Source organism: Salvelinus sp. IW2-2015, unplaced genomic scaffold (assembly GCF_002910315.2).
Source record: "Salvelinus sp. IW2-2015 unplaced genomic scaffold, ASM291031v2 Un_scaffold2604, whole genome shotgun sequence".
NCBI lineage: Eukaryota > Metazoa > Chordata > Actinopteri > Salmoniformes > Salmonidae > Salvelinus > Salvelinus sp. IW2-2015.
In genome coordinates this window covers 104,990-131,274 of record NW_019943912.1, presented here as the reverse complement: position 1 = coordinate 131,274, position 26,285 = coordinate 104,990, and the positions used below count along the sequence as shown (strand labels likewise).

Below are 26,285 nucleotides of genomic sequence, written 5' to 3'. Positions count from 1 at the left end.
CAACAATTTCCTGGCAAGAAACATGTCCAGACCGATATAAAATAATACATTTACTTTGTATTAGTGCTTTTCATGACATTTAAAATAAAAAATAATGATGTACAATAAAAACAACATACATTAAAATGAATCATTAGACTAACTACAATATTGTAGACTTGATGCTAAAATACAGATTTTCAGCTTTATGTGTTATATCGTATCCACTTAGTTATGTTAGGAAGTTTGCTCTAATAGCAACAACCCCCCACCCGTGGACGTCGGGCCCTACCCAACCCCTCATGGAGTCTGTTTCTGACCGTCTTGAGCAGACACCATGCACATTTGTGGCTGCTGGAGGTCATTTTGCAGGGCTCTGCAGTGCTCCTCCCTGCACAAAGGCGGGAGGTAGCGATCCTGCTTGCTGGGTTGTTGCCCTCCTACGGCCTCCTCCACGTCTCCTGATGTACTGGCCTGTCTCCTGGTAGCGCCTCCATGCTCTGGACACTACGCTGACAGACACAGCAAACCTTTTTGCCACAGCTCGCATTGATGTGCCATCCTGGATGAAGCTGCACTACCTGAGCCACTTGTGTGGGTTGTAGGACTCCGTCTCATGCTACCACTAGAGTTGAAAGCACCGCCAGCATTCAAAGTGACCAAAACATCCAGCCAGGAAGCATAGGAACTGAGAAGTGGTCTGGTGGTCACCTACCTGACAGAACCATTCCTTTATGGGGGTTGTCTTGGTAATTGCCTATAATTTCCACCTTTGTCTATTCCATTTTTGCACAACAGCATGTGAAATTTATTGTCAATCCAGTGTTGCTTCCTTAAGTGGACAGGTTTGATTTCACAGAAAGTTGAGTTGACTGAGTTACCATTGTGTTGTTTAAGTGTTCCCTTTATTTTTTTTGAGCAGTGTATATATTAAATAAATATTGAAGATAAATGGCATCGTACATTACAATTTAATGCAAAAGTAAGAAGAACATATTGGAGAAAGCACTAGCCACATACTAGTACTGCCATACAGTAACAGTCACTGCCCATACGCCCTAATATCACATTTCAAGATATCTTTGTACAGCAAATTGTTCAATATTTCCAGGCTTGACTTGAGAAATCATACGCAACATTTGCTGCAGCTGCAATATCGTTGTTTGGCATTCTGAAAGGGCCTTTATACAAAAGAGGTAGTCTAGACACTGTATTATACCATTATGCATTGAATCCCAATCTACAGCTACCATCTAAGCTTGAATTTCCCTCCACAAGGGAAGCGTACATGATAACGCTTTCCGGAACGAATGACGACTGACAGTACTGTCCATGTAACGTTTTCCAAAATGGACAGTATATGTCCATGTAACGTTTCCCAAAATGGATAGTATTGTTCAATGTACCGTAGTTCCAAATGGGATCAGTATCTGTACCATGTAACGTTCTACCAAATGGGATCAGTATTGTTCATGTAACGTCTCTACAAAATGGCGATAGTATTGTCCTGTAACGTTGTCCTACAAATGGGATAGATTGTCCATGTAACGTTTCAACAATCCGAGAAGTATTGTCCATGTAACGGTTTCCAAAATGGGATAGTACTTCGTACATTAACGTTTCCAAAAGTTGAATAGTATTTCCATGTTAACTTCTTCCCAAAATGGGATAGTATTGTCCATGTTAACGTTTCCAAAATGGGATAGTATTGTCCATGTAACGTTTCCAAAATGGGATATATTGTCCATGTAACGTTTCCAAAAATGGATAGTATTGTCATGTAACGTTTCCCAAAATCGGATAGTATTGTCCATGTAACGTTTCCAAAATGGATAGTATTTGTCCATGTAACGTTTCCAATACATTGTCGCATACGTTTGCCATGTAACGTTTCCAAAATGGGATAGTATTGTCATGTAACGTTTTTCCAAAAAATGGCGATAGTATGTCCATGTAACGTTTCCAAAATGGGATAGATTGTCCATGCAAACGTTTCCAAAAGTGGCGATAGTAATGTCCATGTAACGTTTTCCAAAATGGGATAGTATGTCCATGCGTAACGTTTCCAAAATGGGAAGTGATTGTCCCATTGTAACGTTTCCAATAGTAGTATTGTCATGTACGTTCCAAAAGGATAGTATTGTCCATGTAACGTTTCCAAAAATGGGATAGTATTGTCCATGTAACGTTTCCAAAATGGGATAGTATTGTCCATGTAACGTTTCCAAAATGGGATAGTATTGTCCATGCAACGTTTCCAAAATGGGATAGTATTGTCCATGTAACGTTTCCAAAATGGGATAGTATTGTCCATGTAACGTATCCAAAATGGGATAGTATTGTCCATGTAACGTTATGCCCCCTTGTGAGTTAATAGTATTGCATGCTGTAGCAGGCTATATAAAGAGGAAGACCTCCATTGACGATTCAGTTCGTTGTAACATCTCGTCTGGACAGGTCACCATCCTTAGTTAGTTAGTTCATTATCACAAAAGTGAGAACTGCTCTAGATTGTAAACTTACGTTAATGAGTGTAAAGCCATGTTGGCTTTATGGAAACGATATACAATATATGGGAAAGAATATAGTTGAGGGAAATAATCCAAACCTAGTTGTGCATAGTTAGGACATAACGTTAGCTAGCTAGATAACGGTACTGTACTGTAGCTCATACAACGCCGACGGTCAAACCCGGCTTTCTAATATTTACGGTAATTAGCTATAGTAACGTTATGGAAGATATTCACAGAAAACCATAATTGTCTCCGTTATTAATTATTATGTTATATTATTATTATTATAAATTATTTCGAGACATATTCAGAGCCAAACATCAACCCAACGTAACCTTTTTAACTTGTTGTCGCATCCAAACTTGTCACAATCGTTTTCAGTTGTAATTGCGAAGTTCCCGGAAGAAGTCCAGCAACAACGGAGGTTCCTCGATGAACCCACCAACAAGTTTTTTGAAGAACCTTTTGGGGCTGTTTTTCATTGACCAAGAACCCTCCGGTTCTTAGGGGATCTGAGAACAACTCCAGTTGAACCATTCATGTTTAGAGTTGTAGTCGGCTCTATTTACTCTCAGATTCAACACATGCTGATTAGCATCAACGATCAAGTCAGCTGCTGCTGCTCCAATACAGTATGAGGTGAAACGGTGAACTAACGTTGAACCGGGCAGTCAGCTGCTGCTGCTCCTGCTCCAATACAGTATGAGGTGAGACGGTGAACTGACGTTGAATCATAATAATTAAGTTAATAAAAATGAATTTGTTAAACTGTTCAAAAATAGTATATGGCAAATTAAATATATTATGCTATTGTTATCATATAGAAACATCATGGAATATTGTACATCATATTAAATATATTACTCTATTGTTATCATATAGAAACATCAGCAATATTGTACACATCATTTAAATATATTACTCTATTGTTATCATATAGAAACTCATGGAATATTGTACATCATATTAAATATATTACTCTATTGTTATCATATAGAAACATCATGGAATATTGTACATCATATTACATATATTACTCTATTGTTATCATATAGAAACATCATGGAATATTATACATCATATTAGCATCAACATACATTATTGTTTCATTCAATTTCACATAATAAGGATATTTCATATTTTCAAGTTCAGAAGTCAGAACCAATCACCTGCTATGTAAAAGAGACAGAAGAAGGCTCAATGCTATCTGGGATCCTTGGGACATCCCTACCCTAAACCCTAACCTTAACCATTTAAATGTTAACTTCAACGGGCTAGGGACATCCCAAGGATGTATCTCTACCTGAAAATACATGATCTAAGTGATTGATAGTTGGTATTCAGCAGTCATAAAGCCTTATTTACTTTAATGAACTACTAAAATAGTGATTTTGTCAGACAGCATAGACAGCAGCTCTACACTTTATTGACTGACTGATCCATTCATCCTTCCATCCCTCCTCAGCCTTCCTCTCCTCTGAAGACCCAGTGAGGGTGGAGCTCAGTCAGAGAGCTGTTGAGGGACTGGTTAGGAAGAACACTTCTACAGCCAGAGAGGTGAGAGGTCACACATGGTTTAGATGGTAAATATTTATGTCCCCTTAGCGGTTCATCACATAAGCAAAAGGGAATATGTTCCATTATCTATGTTTATTTACATAAGTGCAAATTGTCCACTGATATTGGTGTAATTTCTCACCCCTTTTGGCTGTATGAAAGTTAATTTTCCCCCAGGCAAAAACATTTGTTCTTTGCTATTATTAAGGTCATTTGTGTAGAATGTACTTTTCCCCACTCATTCACCCCACCTCTTTACGTTGCTTATTTATATTCATTGGCATGACTGCGTCCAGACTGTCAAAGGCCCATCCTGGTAGATCTGAACCTAATTCAGCTTGGAGTGATCGGATGACAGAAGTCACATTTAGGTGCCAGGTGTAACTGAGGCCATAGATGCTCCATATCCATTACTTTTAATGTTTTATATAATATGTCTAAATGTGTTTATTTCTGTGTTGCAGGGGCAGTCAAGAAATGGAACGGCAAGGCCACAGAACATGACATAAGGAAAGCTGTGGGAGACCACCTCAAGCCTCTGGTAGAGCAGGGGGTGGTGTTTACCACTCCACCAGCAGAGCTGTGGGAGACCACCTCAAGCCCCTGGTAGAGCTGGGGGTGGTGTTTACCACTCCACCATTAGAGCAGTGGGAGACCACCACAAGCCCCTGGTAGAGCCGGGGGTGGTGTTTACCACTCCACCAGGCCTTCAGCAGGCTGGAAAAGTGATACTGTTTTTCATACTAACAGGGACCAAGAGTCTGTTGATTGGTCAGTCATTGGGTTCACTTGTTCAAATCCAATCAAGCTTTATTTATACAGCACATTTCAGACATGCAACACAATGGCTTCACAGGAAAAATCTATGAAAATAAACAGAAATATTTAGTACACAAACATAAGAGGATAAGAGGATAAAAAAACAATAACTTAAAGACTAATGAGCATCCTAAGGAAATGCCATTGATTACATTTTTTTAATATCCAACCCAAAATATAAGCTTGTTTTTTAGGATGGGCTCTGAAAGACACTATGGGGGTGTCCAATGAAAGTTGACAAGTAACAACAACTGGGACATAAAAGACACCCACCATGAGACCCACTAAATCTGCCCAAGAAGAAGTAAAACAAAAGAAAAACCCACACCAAACTTAAAGACAGGAAGCAAACCAAAAAGGTGGAGCAACTAAAGGGGTTGACTCTCCACATCTATCAAGACAACTGGAGCACTTGGCCAGACACTTAAATAGAACCTGGACCAGCTCAGGTGAAACACCTTCCCACTAACGAGATGGACAAGCCAGCACAGGTGTAACACATACTGACTAACGAGGTGACACCACTCAGTGCACCCTACGTGCTAACGAGCTATACTTGCTAACGAGCTATACGTGCTAAAGTCCAACCTCAAAACATAAATGGAAAAACCAAAGCCTGTAACACCTTCCCCCTTAAGACAAATATATCCTATATTTTTGTTGGACAAGTTTGCTCACCACCAACAGAAAACAACTTCCATTTCACATAATCAACTACAATGCTTCTACAATATAAACATAGTGTCTACTGGCTGTCAACAAATAAAAACAAGAAAAAACACGTATTTCTAAATAATAATATATAATCTTATTATTTTTTAAATCCTTTTTCTTTCAATAGAATCCTAAAACTAACTAGCTTCTAGAACTCTCCTCTTCCTAAAACTCACTAGCTTCTAGAACTCTCGTCCCCTTGGAACGAGCCCCCCAAAAATGTGTCTCCAATAGGGAAAAACGTGCAGTCAAAATAAATTGTGTTCCATGGCAACGCACTGGCTAAACGCAAAACTTGCTGACTGCCCACCCTTGAGACAATCAGCAACCAAATCCTGCAATATCCGTAGTAACTTTCCACTTTACTTCTCTCTCTCTTTTCAGGGTTCACTCGATAGGCATGTTGTTGGATCGGGCCCAGTCCCCAATGTCATGCATTTGGGTTAGCACATCTGAGAATGAACCCTGATATTCTAAAAGCAGGGCAACATTGTCAATATAATTGTACCCAAAATTGGTCAGCTGGTTGCATAAATAATTATGAATACTAAATGTTACATGAATTGTAAATATGAAAATCAAAACCAAATATACACCCCTTTGTTCATATGTATTGGCAATAATTAACTTAATGGTGAGGCATGGAATAATAAATCATGTATCTTTTGTCAGGCTGAATGTTTGAAATATGAGGTGATTTGAGTCATGCTTCTTCAGTAGTGGAATAAAGACAATTAGCACTTGAATGTTGTCAAGAAATACTGGAGTGATGTCAGATTGTTAATAAAATTGATTATAGACCAATTTATTATACTGTGTCCTTGTGTATAGGCTGCAAGTACCTTGAAATTAAGTTGTTTTCAAGTCATTGAAAAAAAACGATCCGACATCTTCTCAACTTTCACTTTAAACCAACCTTATTTTCAACATCTTTTTAATGAACGTGTCCAAATCAATATGCATTAACAGTTTGATAAATTGAAAACCAAAACATAACATTTACTATTTAAACAAATGTGCCACAATAATCATTTTACTTTTTAAACAAGCACCTTATAAACTGCACAAGCACCAGAAATGAAAAATAATTTGTGATCCATGGAACGTTGGAATGGAAGGATCAATGGAACCTTGAGACAATCAGAAACCATGTTGTCCTCACCATGGACACAAGCACCAAAACCGCTGTTGTTTTGACAAGTAGCAATAAATCACTGATATCAATTAGGGGGGAAATCAGGTTGTTCGTGCTGTTGAAACTAACACAACTAAAAAAAACACATGGAAATGGGAGATATCTTTTACCTCACTGGTTAGAGGACAACCTGCAGAAGACAGTCAGCTACATTTTGGAGTGATGCATTTAAATGTAGGGGTCGCAAAACAAAGGAACACAACACTTATTTGTCATCACTCATCGATATCACATTGACATCAATTGTGCGAGAGGAGGTGGCATGTCCTGTTAAAACTAACAGCTCAAAAACCACACGGAATCTGGGAATAATGTGTACATCCCTGGTTAGATGACAATTTGTAGAAAACAGCTAACTACATTTTGAAGTGTTGCATTTTGATTCAAGTGGGTCACCAACATGGTGTGTAACACAGCTGTTTTGTTAGTCACTTTTTGTTAAATCATATAAATAGTACTCATTCAATTCAGAGCCTGGATTTTTCCCCTGAGGCTAATATCCATATCATGTTGAAATCAATAGAACAGGGGGCAAACGTTTAGGCTTCTACATTGTGACATCATTAAAATACTCCTACTACATTCTACATTGTGACATTATTTTATTGATATCATGAAACAACTACATGTATTTTCTGATGATTAATCAGAGATCTTTTATCAGAGTATCTCGTCCCACATTGATTACAGCTATGAGGTTTCTCTCCTGTGTGTGTTCTCTGGTGTGATACTAGGTTGTTTAGCCAAGTAAAACTCTTCCCACATTGAGTACAGCTATAAGGTTTCTCTCCTGTGTGTGTTCTTTGGTGTCTAGTCCGACTGCTAGACATGGTAAAACTCTTCCCACATTGAGCACAGCTATAAGGTTTCTCTCCTGTGTGTGTTCTCTGGTGTACAACAAGACAGCTAGACTTAGTATAAATCTTCCCACATTCATCACAGCTATACGATTTCTTTCCTGTGTGTGTTCTCTGGTGTACAACAAGACAGCTAGACTTAGTATAAATCTTCCCACATTGATCACAGCTATAAGGTTTCTCTCCTGTGTGTGTTCTCTGGTGTGATATCAGGCTGGTTGACAGAGTAAAACTCTTCCCACAGTCAGAGCAGCAGTAAGGTTTCTCTCCCATGTGATTTCTCGGGTGTATTTTAAGTACTGATGAAGATTTTAAACATTTCCCACAATCAGAACAGCGGTGAGATCTCTTCCTTGTGGATCTCCGCAGGTGTTTATTGAGGTGTTCTGATGTGGAGAGACTCTTCTCTGCCTCGTCAGCATCATGATGTTGTTGAGGCTCCCCAGAGGACCCACGGTAGTCCCGTCTCTCACCTGTGTGAACAACAAAGTCAGACAGATGGTTAAAGGCCCACAACAGCGAAACTCCACTGTAAAAGTGATGCCAACAGCGTAGACATGATGTTGTACAACAATTGACGTCTGTATTGAATGTAATGATTATTTGACATTTGTCTTAAAATTAGCAAGAATAGTCATATTTTGTCTCATTTTCACATTAGTAGTAACATCTAAGATTGCAGACTAGAAATAAGTTATTCATGTTGTTGAAACTCTAAGCAGTGTGCCAGACGACTTTTGGTCTCCAAAATAGGCCTCTTTCTGTGTTTGCTAAAATTGCGGCATGAGGGCGATGCACATGCAATTTGGTTGTCGAAACTCCTCCCCGCTAATGAGGAAACCGATAGTTATGGATGTACTATATCTGCCTGGAGCAAAAATGGTGAGCAAAGATTTTAGTTTTTCACAATGTATTCTGAATGTGAATAGGGGAAAACTCAGGGGAGTAACCTCCATTTCCAGGTTGCTTATGAGTGCATTTCACACTACTTTGGATTATAATTGTAAGGCTTGTTTGAATGTCCTGCTTAATATAATGTTTGTGTTATCATCGCAAATCAACCACTTCGACTAGAAAGGCCTGATTGCAGAAGTGTTTTAGGGAGCGTTTGACAGTGATGAGGGGTGGTCGTTTGACCGCGGACCCATAACAGATACAGGCAATGAGACAGTTATCGCGAGATCCTGATTGAAAACAGCAGAGGTGTATTTGGTGGGCAAGTTGGTCAGAATAATATCTATGAGGGTGCCCATGTTTACAGATTTAGGGTTGTACCTCGTGGGTTCCTTGATAATTTGTGTGAGATTGAGGGCATCTAGCTTGGATTGTAGGACGGCCGGGGTGTTAAGCATATCCCAGTTTAGGTCACCTAACAGAACGAACTCTGAAGATAGATGAGGGGCAATCAATTCACATATGGTTTCCAGGGCACAGCTGGGAGCTGAGGGGGGTCTGTAACAGGCGGCAACAGTGAGAGACTTATTTCTGAAGAGATTCATTTTTTTAAATTAGAAGCTCGAACTGTTTGGGCATGGACCTGAAAAGTATGACAGAACTCTGCAGGCCATCTCTGCAGTAGATTGTAAGTCCTCCACCTTTGGCAGTTCTATCTTGATGGAAAATGTTGTAGATGGGGATGGAAATTTCAGAATTTTTGGTGGCCTTCCAAAGCCATGATTCAGACACGGCAAGGACATCAAAGTTGGCGGAGTGTGCTAAAACAGTGAGTAAAACAAACTTAGGGAGGAGGCTTCTGATGTTAACATGCATGAAACCAAGGCTTTTATGGTTACAGTAGTCAACAAATGTGAGCGCCTGGGGAAACACAGGGCCTGGGTTAACCTCTACATCACCCGAGGAACAGAGGAGTAGGATGAGGGTACGGCTAAAGGCTATCAGAACTGGTCATCTAGTGCGGTGTGAACAGAGAATAAAAGGAGCATAATGTAACAGGGTTTGGTAGGGTGCGGGTACAGTGGAGGTAAACCTAGACATTGAGTGACAATAAGAGAGGTTGCATCTCTGGACGCACTATTTATGCTAGGTGAGGTCACCACATGTGTGGGATTTGGGACAAAAGAGTTCTCTGAGGCATGTTGAGTGTGACTAGGGGCTCCACAGTAAAATAAAACAATGATAACTACCCTAAACAACAGTATACAAGGCATGTTGACATTAGAGAGACATAAAGCAAGGCATAAAGCAATCACAGGTGTTGATTGGGAGAGCTAGCTAAGACAACAACGGGTAAGACAACAGTTAATCAGCTAAGACAACAACACGTAATTTGACACGCAAATGTCAATGAATGGGCTGAGAGGGTCAGTTAACTACACACAGGGCCTGAGTTCGAGGATAGGGCCAACGGATTAATAAAATAAACAAAATGGAGTACCGTGATTAATGAACAGTCCAGCAGGCATCAGCTATGTAGCCAAGTGATTATAAGGTCCAGTGAACAGCAATATATGAAACAGGGAAGCCGTTAGGTAGTCGTTACTATGCTAGCCGGGAGATGCGCCTGGCTCAAGGCAAACTGGTGCTAGCTTCGGGACAAGGGCGTCACCGACGTCTGGCAAAGGCCGGTTGAGGGCACATCGGACGGAATTGCATCGGGCAGACCAGTCGTGATGGATCGGCGGGGCTCCGTGTCAACAAAGGATCCAGGCCAATTGGCAAAAGAGGTATTGTAGCTGGAGTAATGTTGTTTGCTAGCAGGGAGATGCACCTGGCTCGAGGCTAGCTTTGGGACAAGGGTGTTAGCCACTCCGGTGAAAATGTCCGGAGCTTACGGCAGGAATCCGGTGATGTAGTGGCCGGGAGATGGGCCTGGCTCAAGGCTAGCTTCGGGGCTGGGCCACTCGGTAGCAACCAGCTAGTTGCGATTATCCGGTGTAATGGTCCAGAGCTTACGGCAGGAATACGGTGATGTAGTGGAGAAAAACAGTCCGATATGCTCAGGGTTGATATCGCGCTGTGCAGACTGGCAGGTATTATCCAGGCTAAAAGCGGCTGGTGTCTGAGCTAAAGGTAAAGGCCGCTAGCAGTGGCTAACAATGACTAAATAGCTAATAGCTAATTAGCCTCTGATGGAGGTTCTACCTATAAGGTCTAAAAAATAGCAGATCCGTATCACATTGGGTGAGGCGGGTTGCCGGAAGGTATATTTAATTTTAAAATGTAAAAAGAGATTGAAATATATTGCAATATATACAAAAAGGCAAAAAAAAACATTTACAACAACAAACATGTCTTACTGCTACGCCTTCCACAGGTGATGAGTGTGAGGCTTTATTCCTTAAATTTAATACCGCTCTTCACCGACCCAGGAAGGGGTGGGGCCAAACAGATGTTGTACCTCGGTTCCCTCCTTCAGGGAACAGTAATTATAGTGTTTTGTTCTAATTTTTCTGAGTAAATAACTCACGGACACTAGAGAAGTTTAACCTAGTTGAATTCTTCCCAAAGGGTCATTACAGCTGTAATTCAGACAAAAACATGTTCTCACCATCACAAGTATATATACCCCACTTTGGACACTCCTTCTCTCCAATCCTTACATCTTCTGGTTCGACAGGAAGAGGGTAACTGGATACTAAACCCTTATTACTCCCTTCAGGTGATCTGACCTGTACCTCCTGACCTCAACCCCTCCTTCGCCTAATCCAGAGATGTCCATTCACTTCCCCTAAAGCAATCCTGTGATCTCCTCCCGTCCACCCAGCACATTCCACAGCCCCTCTGTCTTTCTACAGATCTCACTCCTTTATATACTTTGTGTCTGATCTATCATGTCTTTAATATCTCAATGTTCAAAGTTTAGAATCCAATAATAATCATAAAGTTACACTCCCTTTCAGTCGGTCAACTTCGGTACAACATACTATGGGAAAATACAATCATTCCCCATGCCGACCCAAACGGACACTAAATGAAACGGCCCAGACCTTACCCCGCAAGATGCGTTAGTTTTGTCAATTTATTCATTGTCTTTTGTTTGAAACACTCCTGTCAATGTTGAGTAAGGACGCACACCTAATTACGCATATAGAAGTAGGACTAGTCTACCTGGCCTGCGTGCAAATGTAGGCCTATAAATGTGCCCATTTGAGGATGTCTGATAGTATTTCTCATTGTCTTAACGCTGCACCACTAATGAGTCGTGGAGCTTCTCAAAATAACTTTTTCTTCACCTCCAAACAGCAAGTAAACAAAGTCTAATCAAAATCAATTGCGTACGACAATAGTTCCTCAAAGTATTTTCGTTTCCATTTCCACTCTGCATGAAAGGGAAAAATGTAATGCTCTGATCCAGTGGAAATGTCATAAAATACCTGATAACTTCTTATCCTTTGCACAAATAGCCGACAGCTGTGTCTGTCCCAAACTCACTGGAGTGGGAAACTGAGGGCCCAGAATATTTTATACAATGTTGCAAGCTTGCTATCACAGGTTTTGGAGGACCCAGTTGATACAATGTTTCAAGTTTGTTGTAGACAGGCCATGAGCAGCCAATGTGATTTCTAGGATATTTATTTTTATCAGGATATTTTCTACCTGCAGGCTGCAATGTTTTTATCTGTTATGTAGGCAAAAAATTACATAGTTGGGAATGGCAATAAAAGTTACTTTTAGATTTGTATAATTTTCATTTAGATTTAGATAGAATGTAGATTAATCACAGACAATGATTTTGAGATACAATTATAAATTAAATTGTTCCACAAAAATGTGCATATGAAAATCATAACTGGCACGCAGATCGGTAGAAATGGTCAGATACATTGTCACTCTAAATGGAAAAGTTTGACGACCGCTGGTGTAGTCAATTACTGAAAACTTCAGGAGCATAATGACAGAATTTACAAAGTCCAGCAGCGGAGGGGGGAGGAGGGAAGAGTTTTTCTCTGTTATATTGATGACTGGCTCCCTCAAGTAACTTGTGTATCTGTAATTATTTAATCAAACAGCATGCTTAAAGCATCAGACAAGTTACGCACATAGAGTTGATTTTATTAAAACACATGGAGCGATTGATAGAAAGAACAGATGACTCTTGGTTGACCAAGATGTATTTTAGTTGGGGACACTGGAACATGATTCCAGAGGTTTCCAGACATGAGGTGGCACAGCGGTCTAAGACAATGTATCTCTGTACTTGAGGCGTCACTACAGGCTGTATCACAACCAGCCGTGATTGGGAGTCCCATAGGGTGGTGCACAATTGGCCCAGCTTCGTCCGGGGTAGGCCATCATTGGAAATAAGAATTTGTTCTTAACTGACTTGCCTAGTTAAATAAAGGTAACATTTAAATAAATAAAATTGTGGTTTTTGACAAACTGTGTTTCAAGGCACCAACTTTGAGAAGGGTTTAAAACAAAAGTTTCAAACCAATTCATGAATGTAATTGAATCTAGGTATGTTTCGCCTTTAATGTAAGGGCATGAAAAAAATTGGCTGAATATTATACAATGACTTATCAACAGCTCTAATAATTTGCCTCCACAGGAAATCTTCACTGGCAATTCTAGAATATACTATATATCCTAGAAACCTGGTTAAACTATCACATCATGGATGAATTCTAGAATATACTATATAGCCTAGAAACCTGGTTAAACTATCATTATGACATCACGGATTAATTCTAGAATATACTATATATCCTAGAAACCTGGTTAAACTATCATTATGACATCATGGATGAATTCTAGAATATACTATATAGCCTAGAAACCTGGTTAAACTATCATTATGACATCATGGATGAATTCTAGAATATACTATATATCCTAGAAACCTGGTTAAACTATCATTATGACCTTATGGATGGCCAGTCGTTGTATTCATAGTGTATTGAATTCAGGGGGGAGCTCTGAGCTGGACTCAAACCTGGGTCCAGCGACTGTCAAGCCAACACCTTATAACTGTTACGCCAAGATGTCTGAACTTCTTGACGAGGTCCCTAGGTGTTGGGTTACGGTTGCTACAATAGCTTTCTCTATGAACTCTCTATGAGAGTGGTTACACTTCTCCTTCCCCCATCCCTCAGCTGTTCACCAAACCAAGCCTCTGGGCAGCCATTTTGTTGCTGTTTAAAAAAAACACACAACCAACCAATCTGCAGTTCTAACAAATACAAATCTGTCATTCCACCACTGTTTTGGTAATAAGATGATGATGGGGTTGGAGACATTTAACTACTCTCAAATTCATACAGACCTATGGATGCAAGGACTGACAATCAATGATATCAACATTATAGTTTTAACCATGTTGAGGCTATACAGTGTTGATTTACATTGTTTCTAAACGTTGGAGTAAAAAAAGCTTATTTGGGGTTCTGATGGGGTACAACAGTTGAACTAAGTTCAGATGAACTAAGCTCATGAGGCATGTGTTATATTCTTCAAGAATCAATGGCTATAAATAAATAATTTAAAAGTCACAATATGGATGTAGCAATTGCAGATTTCCGCTTTAACACCAAACATCAGTTCAACAACTGCAGAGTTTGTGCCTGTTTTTAAGACAGTACTTACTAGTGTTAATCAGGGAACGGTTTCTCAAAACCATCTTATGGCTAAATTCATCATTAGAACCATTGGATGCCTTAAGATGCATTTGGGAAACCGGGCCCAGATATCCAGTTTCCTCCTCTTCTTCCTCCTCCTTTTTCGATGTAACAGTCATCTCCTCCTCCTCCTCTTTCACTCCATAAACTGCAACCTCCTCTCCTTTTACTGTAACATCCTCCTCCTCTTTCACTCTGAAGGCTTCTTTTTCTTCTTTAACTGTAACAGACTCACCATCTACTTCTTGTTTTACAGTAACATCCTCCTCTCCTTTTACAGTAACATCCTCTTCTTTCACTCTGAACGTGTCTTTCTCTTCTTTCACAGTAACGGCCTCACCCTCTACTTCTTGTTTTACTGTGATATCCTCCTCTTTCTCCATCCAGCAGACCCCCTCTTCTTTAACAGGATGAGAGTAGCTTAGTGACCTCATTGTCGGGATGTTAGCTAGCTATGCTAATGCTAACTTAACCAGCCCGCTAGCTGACTAATAACAACACCGTAAATATTAAATTAAATCGGATAACTAACTAGACGACAGAAGAGGGTTTAAAACACAGTGGCTAATATACACCAAAGCGTCTAAAGAGCTGTATTGGTTCGGCTATTATGTCTAGCAAGCTACCGAGGTGGCTGACTTACTATTGTTGCTGCTGTTGAAAGAAGCGTTCCGTCCACAAGATTATACGTCACACCATCAGTATTGCCTTAAAGTCTCACATCGCCATCTATTGACTGGAGTGGGTAACGCAGTTGACAAAAAGTGTAGGAGCATGAGTTTTTACTCACCAGTGTAACAACATAGTGTGGTTAAAAACGTAGTAACTTAGTTGTAGTCACGATCTGGTTCCCTATACGTACAAACAGTTATGTTTTTGCATTATTACATATTTTTTTGACTTTTTTCAGGATATCTTCTAAACTAACCACAATGCACTATTTCTCGAAGTCATATGGCGGATCTACTCTGTGTTACCGAGTTTGTATGCTAGCTCGGTGGCTAGCTCAAGCTTGCTAACGTTCACCTCATGCTTTCCATGTACTGTGTGGTTGTGTGGGAACCCGTTAGCACGGTAGGCTCTGGTGACTTCTTGTCGTGGGCTCAAAACAAAAGAGAAAATCACACCTGCTTGCTCCTTTTTGTTTTGTCAACTTTTCGATGGGGATGTTATGTTTGATACCGGAGGTACGAGGCCTTTAAAGGATTAAACTTCAAAGCAGTGTGCCGATGCCTGTATCACTATATCAGCAGCACGTCATCAATGACGTCTGAAGATTAATTTCATCGAACAACCACCTGATTGGTTTGGTATTGGGATTGTTCGACATTGCAGGCGACTGCCAACTGACTGATCTACAAATCACCTTACATCATAAATAACTACTCATTATTATTTATAAATCAGTCAGCCAGTGACCATTTACCCACAATGCAGCATGCAATTCATGCTCTAGAACATGGCCCCTCAAAGTAGATGACGCTCTAGGGCGTGTGGGACATCATCTATAATCATTTGGCTGTTCTAAATTCTGTGTTGCTCAAACCTGTTGAACCTACATTACGGGTCAATTAGAAATGTCCTTGTTTTCCATGAAAACATTCATGAAATGAGTTGCAAAATGAATAGGAAATATAGTCAAGACGTTGACATGGTTATAAATAATGATTTATAATTGGAATAATAATTGTGTCCTTCAAACTTTGCTTTCATCAAAGAATCCTCCATCTGCAGCACTTACAGCCTTGCAGACCTTTGGCATTCTAGTTGTCAATTTGTTGAGGTAATCTGATTTCACCCCATGCTTCCTGAAGCATCTCCCACAAGTTATATTGGCTTGAGGGGCACCTCTTATGTAACATAAGGTCAAGCTGCTCCCACAACAGCTCAATAGGGTTGAGATCCGGTGACTGTGCTGACCACTCCGTTATAGACAGAATACCAGCTGACTGCTTCTTCCCTAAATAGTTCTTGCATAGTTTTGGGTCATTGTCTTGTTGTAGGATGAAATTGGCTCCAATTAAGCGCCGTTCACAGGGTATGGCATTGCAAAATGGAGTGATAGCCTTCCTTCCGACTCACTAAACAGAGAACATCCCTGGTCGCCCCTACTGCCTGTGGTCTGACGGACTCACTAAACAGAGAACATCCCTGGTCGCCCCTACTGCCTATGGTCTGGCGGACTCACTAAACACAAATGCTTCATTTGTAAATTATGTCTGAGTGTTGGAGTCTGGCTATCCGTAAATAAAAATACAAGAAAATGGTGCCATCTGGTTTGCTTAATATAAGGAATTTGAAATTATTCATACTTTTACTTTTGATACTTAAGTATATTTAAAACCAAATACTTTAAAACTTTTACTCAAGTAGTATTTTACTGGGTAACTTTCTATTAAGGTTTCTATACTTTTACTCAAATATGATAATTGAGTACTTTTTCCACCACTGATCATGAGTCTAATCTGGTCTCCTTCAACATGGTCAGCCTCATTATGAGTCTAATCTGGTCTCCTTCAACATGGTGATCCTCATTATGAGTCTAATCTGTCCCTTCAACATGGTCAGCCTCATTATGAGCTAATCTGGTCTCCTTCAACATGTCAGCCTCTTTATGAGTCTAATCTGGTCTCCTTCAACATGGTCAGCCTCGTTATGAGTCTAATCTGGTCTCCTTCAACATGGTGAGCCTCATTATGAGTCTAATCTGCTCTCCTTCAACATTGTCAACATTGTCAGCCTCATTATGAGTCTATAATATAAGCCAATACTAATCCATCATGTCTGCATTGGACACGCCTATGGGCCGGCAGGTAGCCTAGTGGTTAGAGCATTGGGCCAGAAACCAAAAGGTTGCTGGATCGAATCCCGAGCTGACAAGATAAAAATCTGTCGTTCTGCTCCTGAACAAGGCAGTAAACCCACTGTTCCCCGGTAGGCTGTCACTGTAAATAAGAATTTGTTCTTAACTGTCTTGTCTAGTTAAATGAAGCTTAAATTAATAAAATCATTTTAAAATGTAGCAGAATTAAATACCCACAACATTGATTCTGTGGTACTAGAATGACTCAGTTCACAGACTGTCAGCCAGACAGTGATTGTGCATCAATTTCACTAAATGAGAGTAACAACCAAATAAAACAGACAAACAGGAAATGTTCAATGACCCCAAAAGACACTATACTTCATTCTGTGAATCACCACTTTATTTCCTATCATAAAGAACACCTGTGGAAATGGGCCGCAGATTTAGACATCCATCTGACTCCAAAACAAGACATGATTGAATAGTTGAATAGTGTCTAATCCTAAATAATCAGCACAATGTCAGGTGTTAGTGCAGGGCTGGAACAGAAACCTGCACACCCAGTAGCTAGATCTCTAGCAGCAAGGTTGGCCATCCATTTTCTAGATCTATGCATCGTTGCTTTAACAGTATTGGTGTAGTCATACAACTTATTCTAACAGTAAACCAACAGCATATTCAGAGCATTTAGAAAGTATTCAGACCCCTTGACCGTTTACACATTTTGTTACATTACAGCCTTATTCTAAAATGTATTAAATAATATTTTCCTCATCAATCTACACACAATACCCCATAATGACAAAGTGAAAAACAGAAATACCTTATTTACATAACTATTTAGACCCTTTGCTATGAAACTCAAAATTGAGTTCAGGTGCATCCTGTTTCCATTAATCATTGTTGAGATGTTTCTACAACTTGATTGGAGTCTACCTGCCATAAATTCATGTCAGAGCAAAAACCAAGCCATGTGGTCGAAGGAATTGTCCGTAGAGCCTCGAGACAAGATTGTGTCAAGGAACAGATCTGGGGAAGGGTGCCAATTTTTTTTGCAGTATTGAAGGTCCCCAAGAACACAGGGGTCACCATCATTCTTAAATGGAAGACGTTTGGAACCACCAAGACTCATCAGAACAGAACAATCAGGAGAGAAGGGCCTTGTTCAGGGAGGTGACCAAAAACCTGCTGGTCACTATGACAGAGCTCCAGAGTTCCTCTGTGGAGATGGGAGAACCTTCCAGAAGGACAACCATCTATACAGCACTCCACCAATCAGGCCTTTATGATAGAGTGGCCAGACGGAAGCCACTCCTCAATAAAAGGCACATGACAGCCCACTTGGAGTTTGCCAAAAGGCCTCTCAGACCATGAGAAACAAGATTCTCTGGTCTGATAAAACCAAGATTGAACTCTTTGGCCTGAATACCAAGCATCACGTCTGGAGGAAACCAGACACCATCCCTACGGTGAACCATGGTGGTGGCAGCATCATGCTGTGGGGATGTTTTCAGTGGCAGGGACTGGCAGACTAGTCAGGATCGAGGGAAAGATGAACGGAGCAAAGTACAAAACAATTTCCATTGATGAGGCTAATATCCATATCATGCTGAAATCAATTTAACAGGGAGCGAACGATTAGGGGTCTACATTGTGACATCATTAAAATACTGATTCTACAATGTTAAAACATTCTACATTGTGACATTATTTCATTGATATCATGAAACAACTCTTTCATGTATGTATTTTCTGATGTTTGATCAGAGATCTTTTATCAGAGTATCTCTTGTCACATTGATAACAGCTATGAGGTTTCTCTCCTGTGTGTGTTCTCTGGTGTATAGTCAGATGGCTTGATGTAAGAAAACTCTTCCCACATTGATTACAGCTATAAGATTTCTCTCCTATGTGTTTTCTCTGGTGTGATAACATGCTGCTTGAGTGAGTAAAACTCTTCCCACATTGGGTACAGCTATAAGGTTTCTCTCCTGTGTGTGTTCTCTGATGTACAATCCGATGGCTAGATGTAGTAAAACTCTTCCCACATTGATCACAGCTATAAGGTTTCTCTCCTGTGTGTGTTCTCTGGTGTGATACCAGGATGCTTGACTGAGTAAAACTCTTCCCACATTGATTACAGCTATAAGATCTCTCTCCTGTGTGTTTTCTCTGGTGTGACAACATGTTGCTTGACTGAGTAAAACTCCTCCCACATTGGGTACAGCTATAAGGTTTCTCTCCTGTGTGTGTTCTCAGGTGTACAATCCAATGGCTTGATGTAGTAAAACTCTTCCCACATTGATCACAGCTATAAGGTTTCTCTCCAGTGTGAATTCTCATGTGTACTTTTAGTGAATTTGATCTTAAGTAACTCTTCCCACAGTAAAAACAGTGGTTAGATTTCTCTCCTGTGTGTACTCGCTGGTGTATTTTAAGTTCTGATGAAGATTTGCAACCTTTCCCACAGTCAGAGCAGTGGTGAGATTTCTTCCCTGTGGGTCTCTGCTGGTGTTTCTTGAGGTGTTCTGATCTGGAGGGACTCTTCTCTGCCTCGTCAGCTTCATGATGTTGTTGAGGCTCCCCAGAGGATCCACGATAGGCACGTCTCTTTCCTGCGTGAACAACAAGTCAGACAGATGGTTAAAGGCCCACGACAGCAGAAATCCACACAACTTGGTTGCAGAAACACCTCCCTGCTAATGAGGAAACCTACAAATTATACCAATACTATAGAACAGTGGTTCCCAAACTTTTTATAGTTCCGTACCCCTTCAAACATTCAACCTGCAGCTTCGTACCTCTAGCAGCGCACTCTCAAATGTTGTTTTTTGCAATCATTGTAAGCCTGCCACACACACACTATACAGTACATTTATTAAACATAAGTTTGTCACAACTGTGATCTGTGCCTGTATTTAGTTGTCATGCTAGTGAGGGAATCCACTCTCACATAGGTACTTGGTTGCAAAGGGTATCAGTGTCTTAACAGTGCGATTTACCAAGGCAGGATACTCTTTGAGCGCAGCCCTATCCAGAAATCTGGCAGTGGCTTCTGATTAAATTCAATTTTCACAGAACCGCTTGTTGCAATTTCGATGAGGTTCTCTTGTTCCGATTGCGGTAAGTGGACTGGAGGCGGGGCATGAAAGGGATAACGAATCCAGATGTTTGTGTCATCTGTTTCGGGAAAGTACCTACGTAATTGCGCAGCCAACTCACTCAGGTGCTTCGCTACAGTATATCACATAGACAGAGAAGAGCTCCTACTTCTTTAATCATAGCCTCAATTTTGTCCCGCACATTGAATATAGTTGCGGAGAGTCCCTGTAATCCTAGATTCAGATCATTCAGCCGAGAAAAAACATCACCCAGATAGGCCAGTCGTGTGAGAAACTCGTCATCATGCAAGCGGTCGGACCAGTAAAAATTATGGTCAGTAAAGAAAACTTTAAGCTCATCTCTCAATTCAAAAAAACGTGTCAATACTTTTCCCCTTGATAACCAGCGCACTTCTGTATGTTGTAAAAGCGTTACCTGGTCACTGCCCATATCATTGCATAGTGCAGAAAATACATGCGAGTTCAGGGGCCTTGCTTTAACAAAGTTAACCATTTTCACTGTTGTGTCCAAAACGTCTTTCAAGCTGTCAGGCATTCCCTTGGCAGCAAGAGCCTCTCGGTGGATGCTGCAGTGTACCCAAGTGGCGTCGGGAGCAAATGCTTGTACGCGCGTTACCACTCCACTATGTCTCCCTGTCATGGCTTTTGAGACATAGTGGATACCAACACATATCCCTGACGGCATACTCCAGTTTGGGAATACCTGCCATAGACCTACTGTAGGACCCATAACTTCCCCTAACAACAACATAGACCTACTGTAGGACCCATAACTTCACCTAACAACAACATAGACCTAGGACTATAAATAATTGTATATTTCAGGTGAAACATGGAAACTAAAAATGTCTTTGTCATGACATTTCATAACCTGATCACCAGATAATTTTGTCAATAATCCCACTAGGCTACTCTGTAATGTGTTGTCATTCTAAATGTCCTGAATAAAGGAAAATAGCTCTGTGTGTTGTACAATAGCCTATCCATCAAGGAACAGTTCTCTACACATTATGAGCTAAGGATCTCTGTGTCCAAACAGACTAACGAGACCCTACTGTAAATAAAGCAGACAATAACATTATAAACACCAATTTGTTAGGGATGTTGGATCCAACGTGGAGCACGGCATAACTGTCTTTACCAGAGTAATGAATGAAGAAGCACTTTGGTTGTTGTTGCATGTCGTGATGTTTGTCATGTGACTGGCATTCAGAAAATGATTTCCTGGATCAGCTGAAGATAGTTGAACATGTGACTAACTAAACAGTTACAGTATTAAGAATTATGTGTAATTATTGAAGAACCACATTAATGACATTATCCATTTGGGTGTTGTCAATAAAGTTAAGGTCTCTCAGTTAAAACCATTGGATTTTGCAAACTCTGAAATGATTTAGGATTTCTGTGCCCATGAAAACTGTTCTCCCAGCGTAACATAAAGAGACACTAAATGTTACGTAGGTAGAGTGTATTTCAGAGATCTGAATACAAAAATTGTCCTACCAGGACAATAACTTAAACCACAAGGCCAAATCTACACTGGAGGAGCTTACCAAGATGACATTGAATGTTCCTGAGTGGCCTAGTTACAGTTTGGACTTAAATCATCTTGAAAGTCTATGGAAAGACTTGAAAATGGCTTTCTAGTAATGATCAACAACCAACTTGACACAACAGGAAGGATTTTAAAAATAATAATGAATATTCATAGTACTCACTGTATTTACTGGTGTTATTCAGATCAATGTCCCTGTTTTATAAGATAGTACTCACTGTATTTACTGGTGTTAATCAGATCTCCAGTCTTCTCTTCTTCGTCCTCCTCTAATGTGACAGTAATCTCCCCCTCTTCATCCTTCATTCCAAAAACCTCTTCATATTCTTTCACGTCATCCTCCACTCCCAAAACGGCATCATCCTCTTTCTCTTCCTCCTCCTCTTTCACTCTGAACGCGTCTTCCTCTTCTTTCACTGAAACGTTTTTATCTTCTTCTTTCACGGTAACAGCCTCACCCTCTACTTGTTTTTGTATTGTAACATCCTTCTCTTCCTCCTCCTCTTTCACGAGAGTTTCTTTCTCCGTCCAGCAGACCGTCTCTTCTTTAGCAGGAGGAGAGTAGCTTAGTGAGCTCATGGTCGGGGATAATAGCTAGTTAGCATTAGCGACTAGACTATTACTAACTTAACCAGCCAGCTAGCTGACTTACAACGTAAATATTACATTAAATGGGGTACCTAGTTGTTTCCACATAAGTATGTTTAAATCATAGTGGCAAATAAACCACGAAAATGTCTAAATATATGTAATGTTCCGACTTTGTTGGCTAGCGAGCTACCGAGGTGGCTGCAGTTGTTGAAGAAGCGTTCCGTCCACTAGATAATACGTCACACTAGAAACATCGCCTGAAAGACACATATCGCCATCTGCCGTCTGGAGGGAGGAAACGCAGTTGAGGAGGGGACACTTTTTTTCTTCTTCATTGAATTATAATATTATAAAGAAGTTTAGGGAAACGTTTGTTTCTTCTCCATTAAATAAGAATATTATAACAATACATCATGTAGATGTATATAATGAACAGACTAGGTCTATACTGCTCCTACATGGTGTAATAATACATCATGTAGATGTATATAATGAACAGACTAGGTCTATACTGCTCCTACATGGTGTAACAATACATCATGTAGATGTATATAATGACCAACTAGGTCTATACTGCTCCTACATGGTGTACAATCATCATGTAGATGTATATAATGAACAGACTAGGTCTATACTGGCTCCTCATGGTGTAACAATACATCATGTAGATGTATATAATGAACAGACTAGGTCTATACTGCTCCTACATGGTGTAACAATACATCACGTAGATGTATATAATGAACAGACTAGGTCTATACTGCTCCAACATGGTGTAACAATACATCATGTAGATGTATATAATGAACAGACTAGGTCTATACTGCTCCTACATGTTTATGTATTATTATGTGTTATATCTTTCTCCTTTATTTAACCAGGTCGGCCAGTTGAGAACAAGTTCTCATTTACAACTGTGACCTGGCCAAGATAAAGCAAAGCAGTTCGACAAAAACAACAACACAGAGTTACACATGAACATTCAGTCAACAACACAATAGAAGATCTAGAATATATTTTTATGTTTAGAAATATTGTGAAACACGATCATTCCACTATTAATGCAGATATTATTGACATTTTATTTAAAACATGTAATGAAATTATAATTGTAGCTCCTTTAATTCAGACCCAAAATGTATTTGGTATAATGTGTGCCATTGCCCGGCTATTAAAATGGACAGGCGACTATTTGAGACTCAGCCTTGAATTTAAATTTTATGGAATGTTAACTTTGATTGTCTTCAATGAAAATGACCTTTCAAACATGGAATGCAACGTTGTATGAAACATTATTGTCAACTGACTTGATGTCTACGGTGGCAAAGAGTTTGATAGTTAGGGGTGTCGATTGTGTTGATATAACGGTTATAATGTCAAAATCCCACTTTTAACAACCATCAGAATTGGTTAAAAAAAGTTATACCCGAGTAGTGCAGCGGTCGAAGGTACTGCATCGAAGGGCTAGAGGCATCACTACAGACCCGGGTTTGATCCCGGGCTGTACCACAACCTGCTGTGATCGGGAGTCCCATAGGACAGCACACTATAGGCCAAGCGTTGCCCAGGTTAGGGGAGGGTTTGGCCGGGGGGGGGGGGCTTTAATACTCTAGCGAATCCTTGTGGCGCCTGCAGGCTGACCTCAGCCGTCAGGTGAACAGTGTTTCCTCCGACATATTGGTGCATCTTCCGGGTTAAGCGGGTAGCTGTTAAGAAGCGCAGTTTTGCTGGTTTCAGAGGACGCATGACTCGACCTTCGATATATATTATATTATTATTATATAATATATAGATATATTCAATATTTGTATTTTTTATTTTACCTTTATTTATACAGGTTTTTCTCATTGAGATAACATCTCTTTTCCAAAAGAGACCTGGTCCAGTAGCAGCAGGGGGAACAACGTTTCAGACAAAAAAAACTTACGTACACAACATTAAACAAAGCTATAAACACACACACACAGTACAACAATAAAATGTTACGTTAAAAAAACAGCTGTCCTAAAAACAATTACAGTAAAAATACTGTATTCTATCCTATTCTACTGTATCTTAGTCTATGTATTACTCATCTCATATGTATATACTGTATCCTATTCTACTGTATCTTAGTCTATGTATTACTCATCTCATATGTATATACTGTATTCTATACTATTCTACTGTATCGGTCTATGCCACTCTGACATTGCTTGTCCATATATTTATATATATATGAGTCACTGGCTTACTGGTGCTCTTCCATGCCGTCCCTAGGAGGAGTGAGTCACTTGAGTGGGTTGAGTCACTGACGTGGTCTTCCTGTCTGGGTTACTGCCAGACCTGCTGTTTTCAACTCTCTAGAGACCGCAGGAGCGGTAGACATACTCTTAATGATCGGCTATGAAAGCCAACTGACATTGACTACTGATTATTATATTTACCATGCTGGCATTTATGAACATTTGAACATCTTGGCCATGTTCTGTTATAATCTCCACCCGGCACAGCCAGAAGTGGACTGGCCACCCCTTAGCCTGGTCCTCTCTAGGTTTCTTCCTAGGTTTTGCCTTTCTAGGGAGTTTTTTCTAGCCACCTGCTTCTACACCTGCATTGCTTGCTGTTTGGGTTTTAGGCTGGGTTTCTGTACAGCGACTTCGAGATATTCAGCTGATGTACAAAGGCTAAAATAAATAAACTTGATTTGATTTCCTAACGAGGTGACACCAATCAGTGCGTCCTACGTGCTAACGAGCTAGACGTGCTATACGTGCTAACGAGCTATACGTTGCTAACGACTATACGTGCTAAAGTTCAACCTGAAAACATAAATGGAAAAACCAAATCCTGTAACACTTTCCCCTTTAAGAAACACAAATATATCCTATGTTTTTTGTTGGACAATTTGCTCACCACCGACAGAAAACAAACTTTCATTTCACATAATCAACTACAATGCTTCTACAATATACATGATGTCTACTGGCTGTCAACATTTAAAAATCAAGAAAAAACACGTATTTCTAAATAATAATATACAATCGTATTATTTTTTTAATCCTTTCTTTGCAATAGAATCCTAAAACTCACTAGCTTCTAGATCTCTCATCCCTTGGAACGAGCCCCCAAAAAAATTATCTCCAATAGGATAAAACGTGCAGTCAAAATAAATTGTGATCCATGGCAACGCACTGGCTAAACGCAAAAACTTGTTGATGCCCACCCTTGAGACAATCAGCAAACCACTCCTATACTATCCGTAGTAACTTTCCACCTTACTTCTCTCTCTCTTTTCAGGGTTCACTCGATAGGCATGTTGGTGGATCGGGGCCCAGTCCCCAAGTCCATGCATTTGGGTTAGCACATCTGAGAATGAACCCTGATATTCTAAAAGCAGGGCAACATTGTCAATATAATTGTACACAAAATGGTCAGCTGGTTGCATAAATAATTATGGATTACTAATGTTACATAAAATTGTAAATATGAAAATCAAAAACCAAATGTAACACCCCTTGTTAATATGTATTGGCAATACTTCACTTAAGGGTGAGCATGGAATAATAAAACATGTTATCTTTTGTCAGGCTGAATGTTTGAAGTATGAGGTGATTTGAGTATGCCTTGCTTCAGTAGTGGAATGGAAGACAATTATCACATTTGAAATGTTGTAGAAGAAATTACTGGATGATGTCAGATTGTGATGACTGTATTAGTACAAATTTTATTATACTGCCTTTCATGTGTTGTATTATACACAAACATCTGCAACAATTGACTATCTTACAATGTATTTTTTTAAACAAGCAGCTTTTTCAACTTGTCAGAACAGCTATTCTCATTTGTAAAGGCTGCTGGCATTGGATTAAGTGTCGGGTCAACAGCAGTAAGTGTAACTTGACATGTGCTCTTTCTTTGGTTAGTCACTTTTTGTTAACATAATACTCTTTCAAATTCAGACGCCTGGATTTTTCCCCTGAGGCTAATATCCATATCATGGCTGAAATCAATTGTACAGGG

General features: G+C 40.0%; 2 protein-coding genes and 1 long non-coding RNA gene across 8 annotated transcripts in view; 1 reads left to right on the top strand and 2 right to left on the bottom strand.

Annotated features, from left to right (window-relative positions):
• Nucleotides 1-26,285, top strand: part of LOC112074361 (zinc finger protein ZFP2-like) — a 98,182-nt gene that overhangs the window by 9,085 nt on the left and 62,812 nt on the right. The window lies entirely within an intron of this gene.
• On the bottom strand, nucleotides 4,124-6,455 carry LOC139025385 (uncharacterized). Its single transcript, XR_011476955.1, has 2 exons — nucleotides 5,825-6,455; nucleotides 4,124-5,780 (listed from the first exon to the last, which is right to left on the bottom strand). It is a non-coding gene; the product is annotated as an uncharacterized lncRNA (long non-coding RNA).
• Nucleotides 6,857-22,498, bottom strand: LOC112074362 (zinc finger protein 180-like). 6 transcript variants are annotated; one of them, XR_011476956.1, is made up of 4 exons: nucleotides 21,911-22,482; nucleotides 18,714-19,630; nucleotides 7,135-7,351; nucleotides 6,857-7,100 (listed from the first exon to the last, which is right to left on the bottom strand). XR_011476956.1 is itself a non-coding variant. In XM_070440492.1 (3 exons), exons 1-2 carry the CDS (start codon nucleotides 22,269-22,271, stop codon nucleotides 18,753-18,755), a joined length of 1,239 nt encoding a protein of 412 aa, XP_070296593.1. In that variant the 5' UTR covers nucleotides 22,272-22,482; the 3' UTR covers nucleotides 6,857-7,351; nucleotides 18,714-18,752. The 6 variants fall into 6 exon arrangements, 5 of the variants coding, with proteins under 5 accessions (XP_070296593.1, XP_070296594.1, XP_023997319.2 ...); XM_070440492.1 differs by having other exon boundaries at nucleotides 6,857-7,351; XM_070440493.1 differs by having other exon boundaries at nucleotides 6,857-7,351; nucleotides 21,920-22,482.

Excerpts from the sequence above, each read along its gene's own strand:
- LOC112074362 (XM_070440492.1), bottom strand. The coding sequence starts at position 22,271 with ATGAGCTCACTAAGCTACTCTCCTCCTGCTAAAGAAGAGACGGTCTGC. Across the intron at positions 19,631-21,910 it reads GATTAACACCAGTAAATACA|GAAAGAGACGTGCCTATCGT; the intron begins GTGAGTACTATC and ends TTGTTCACGCAG.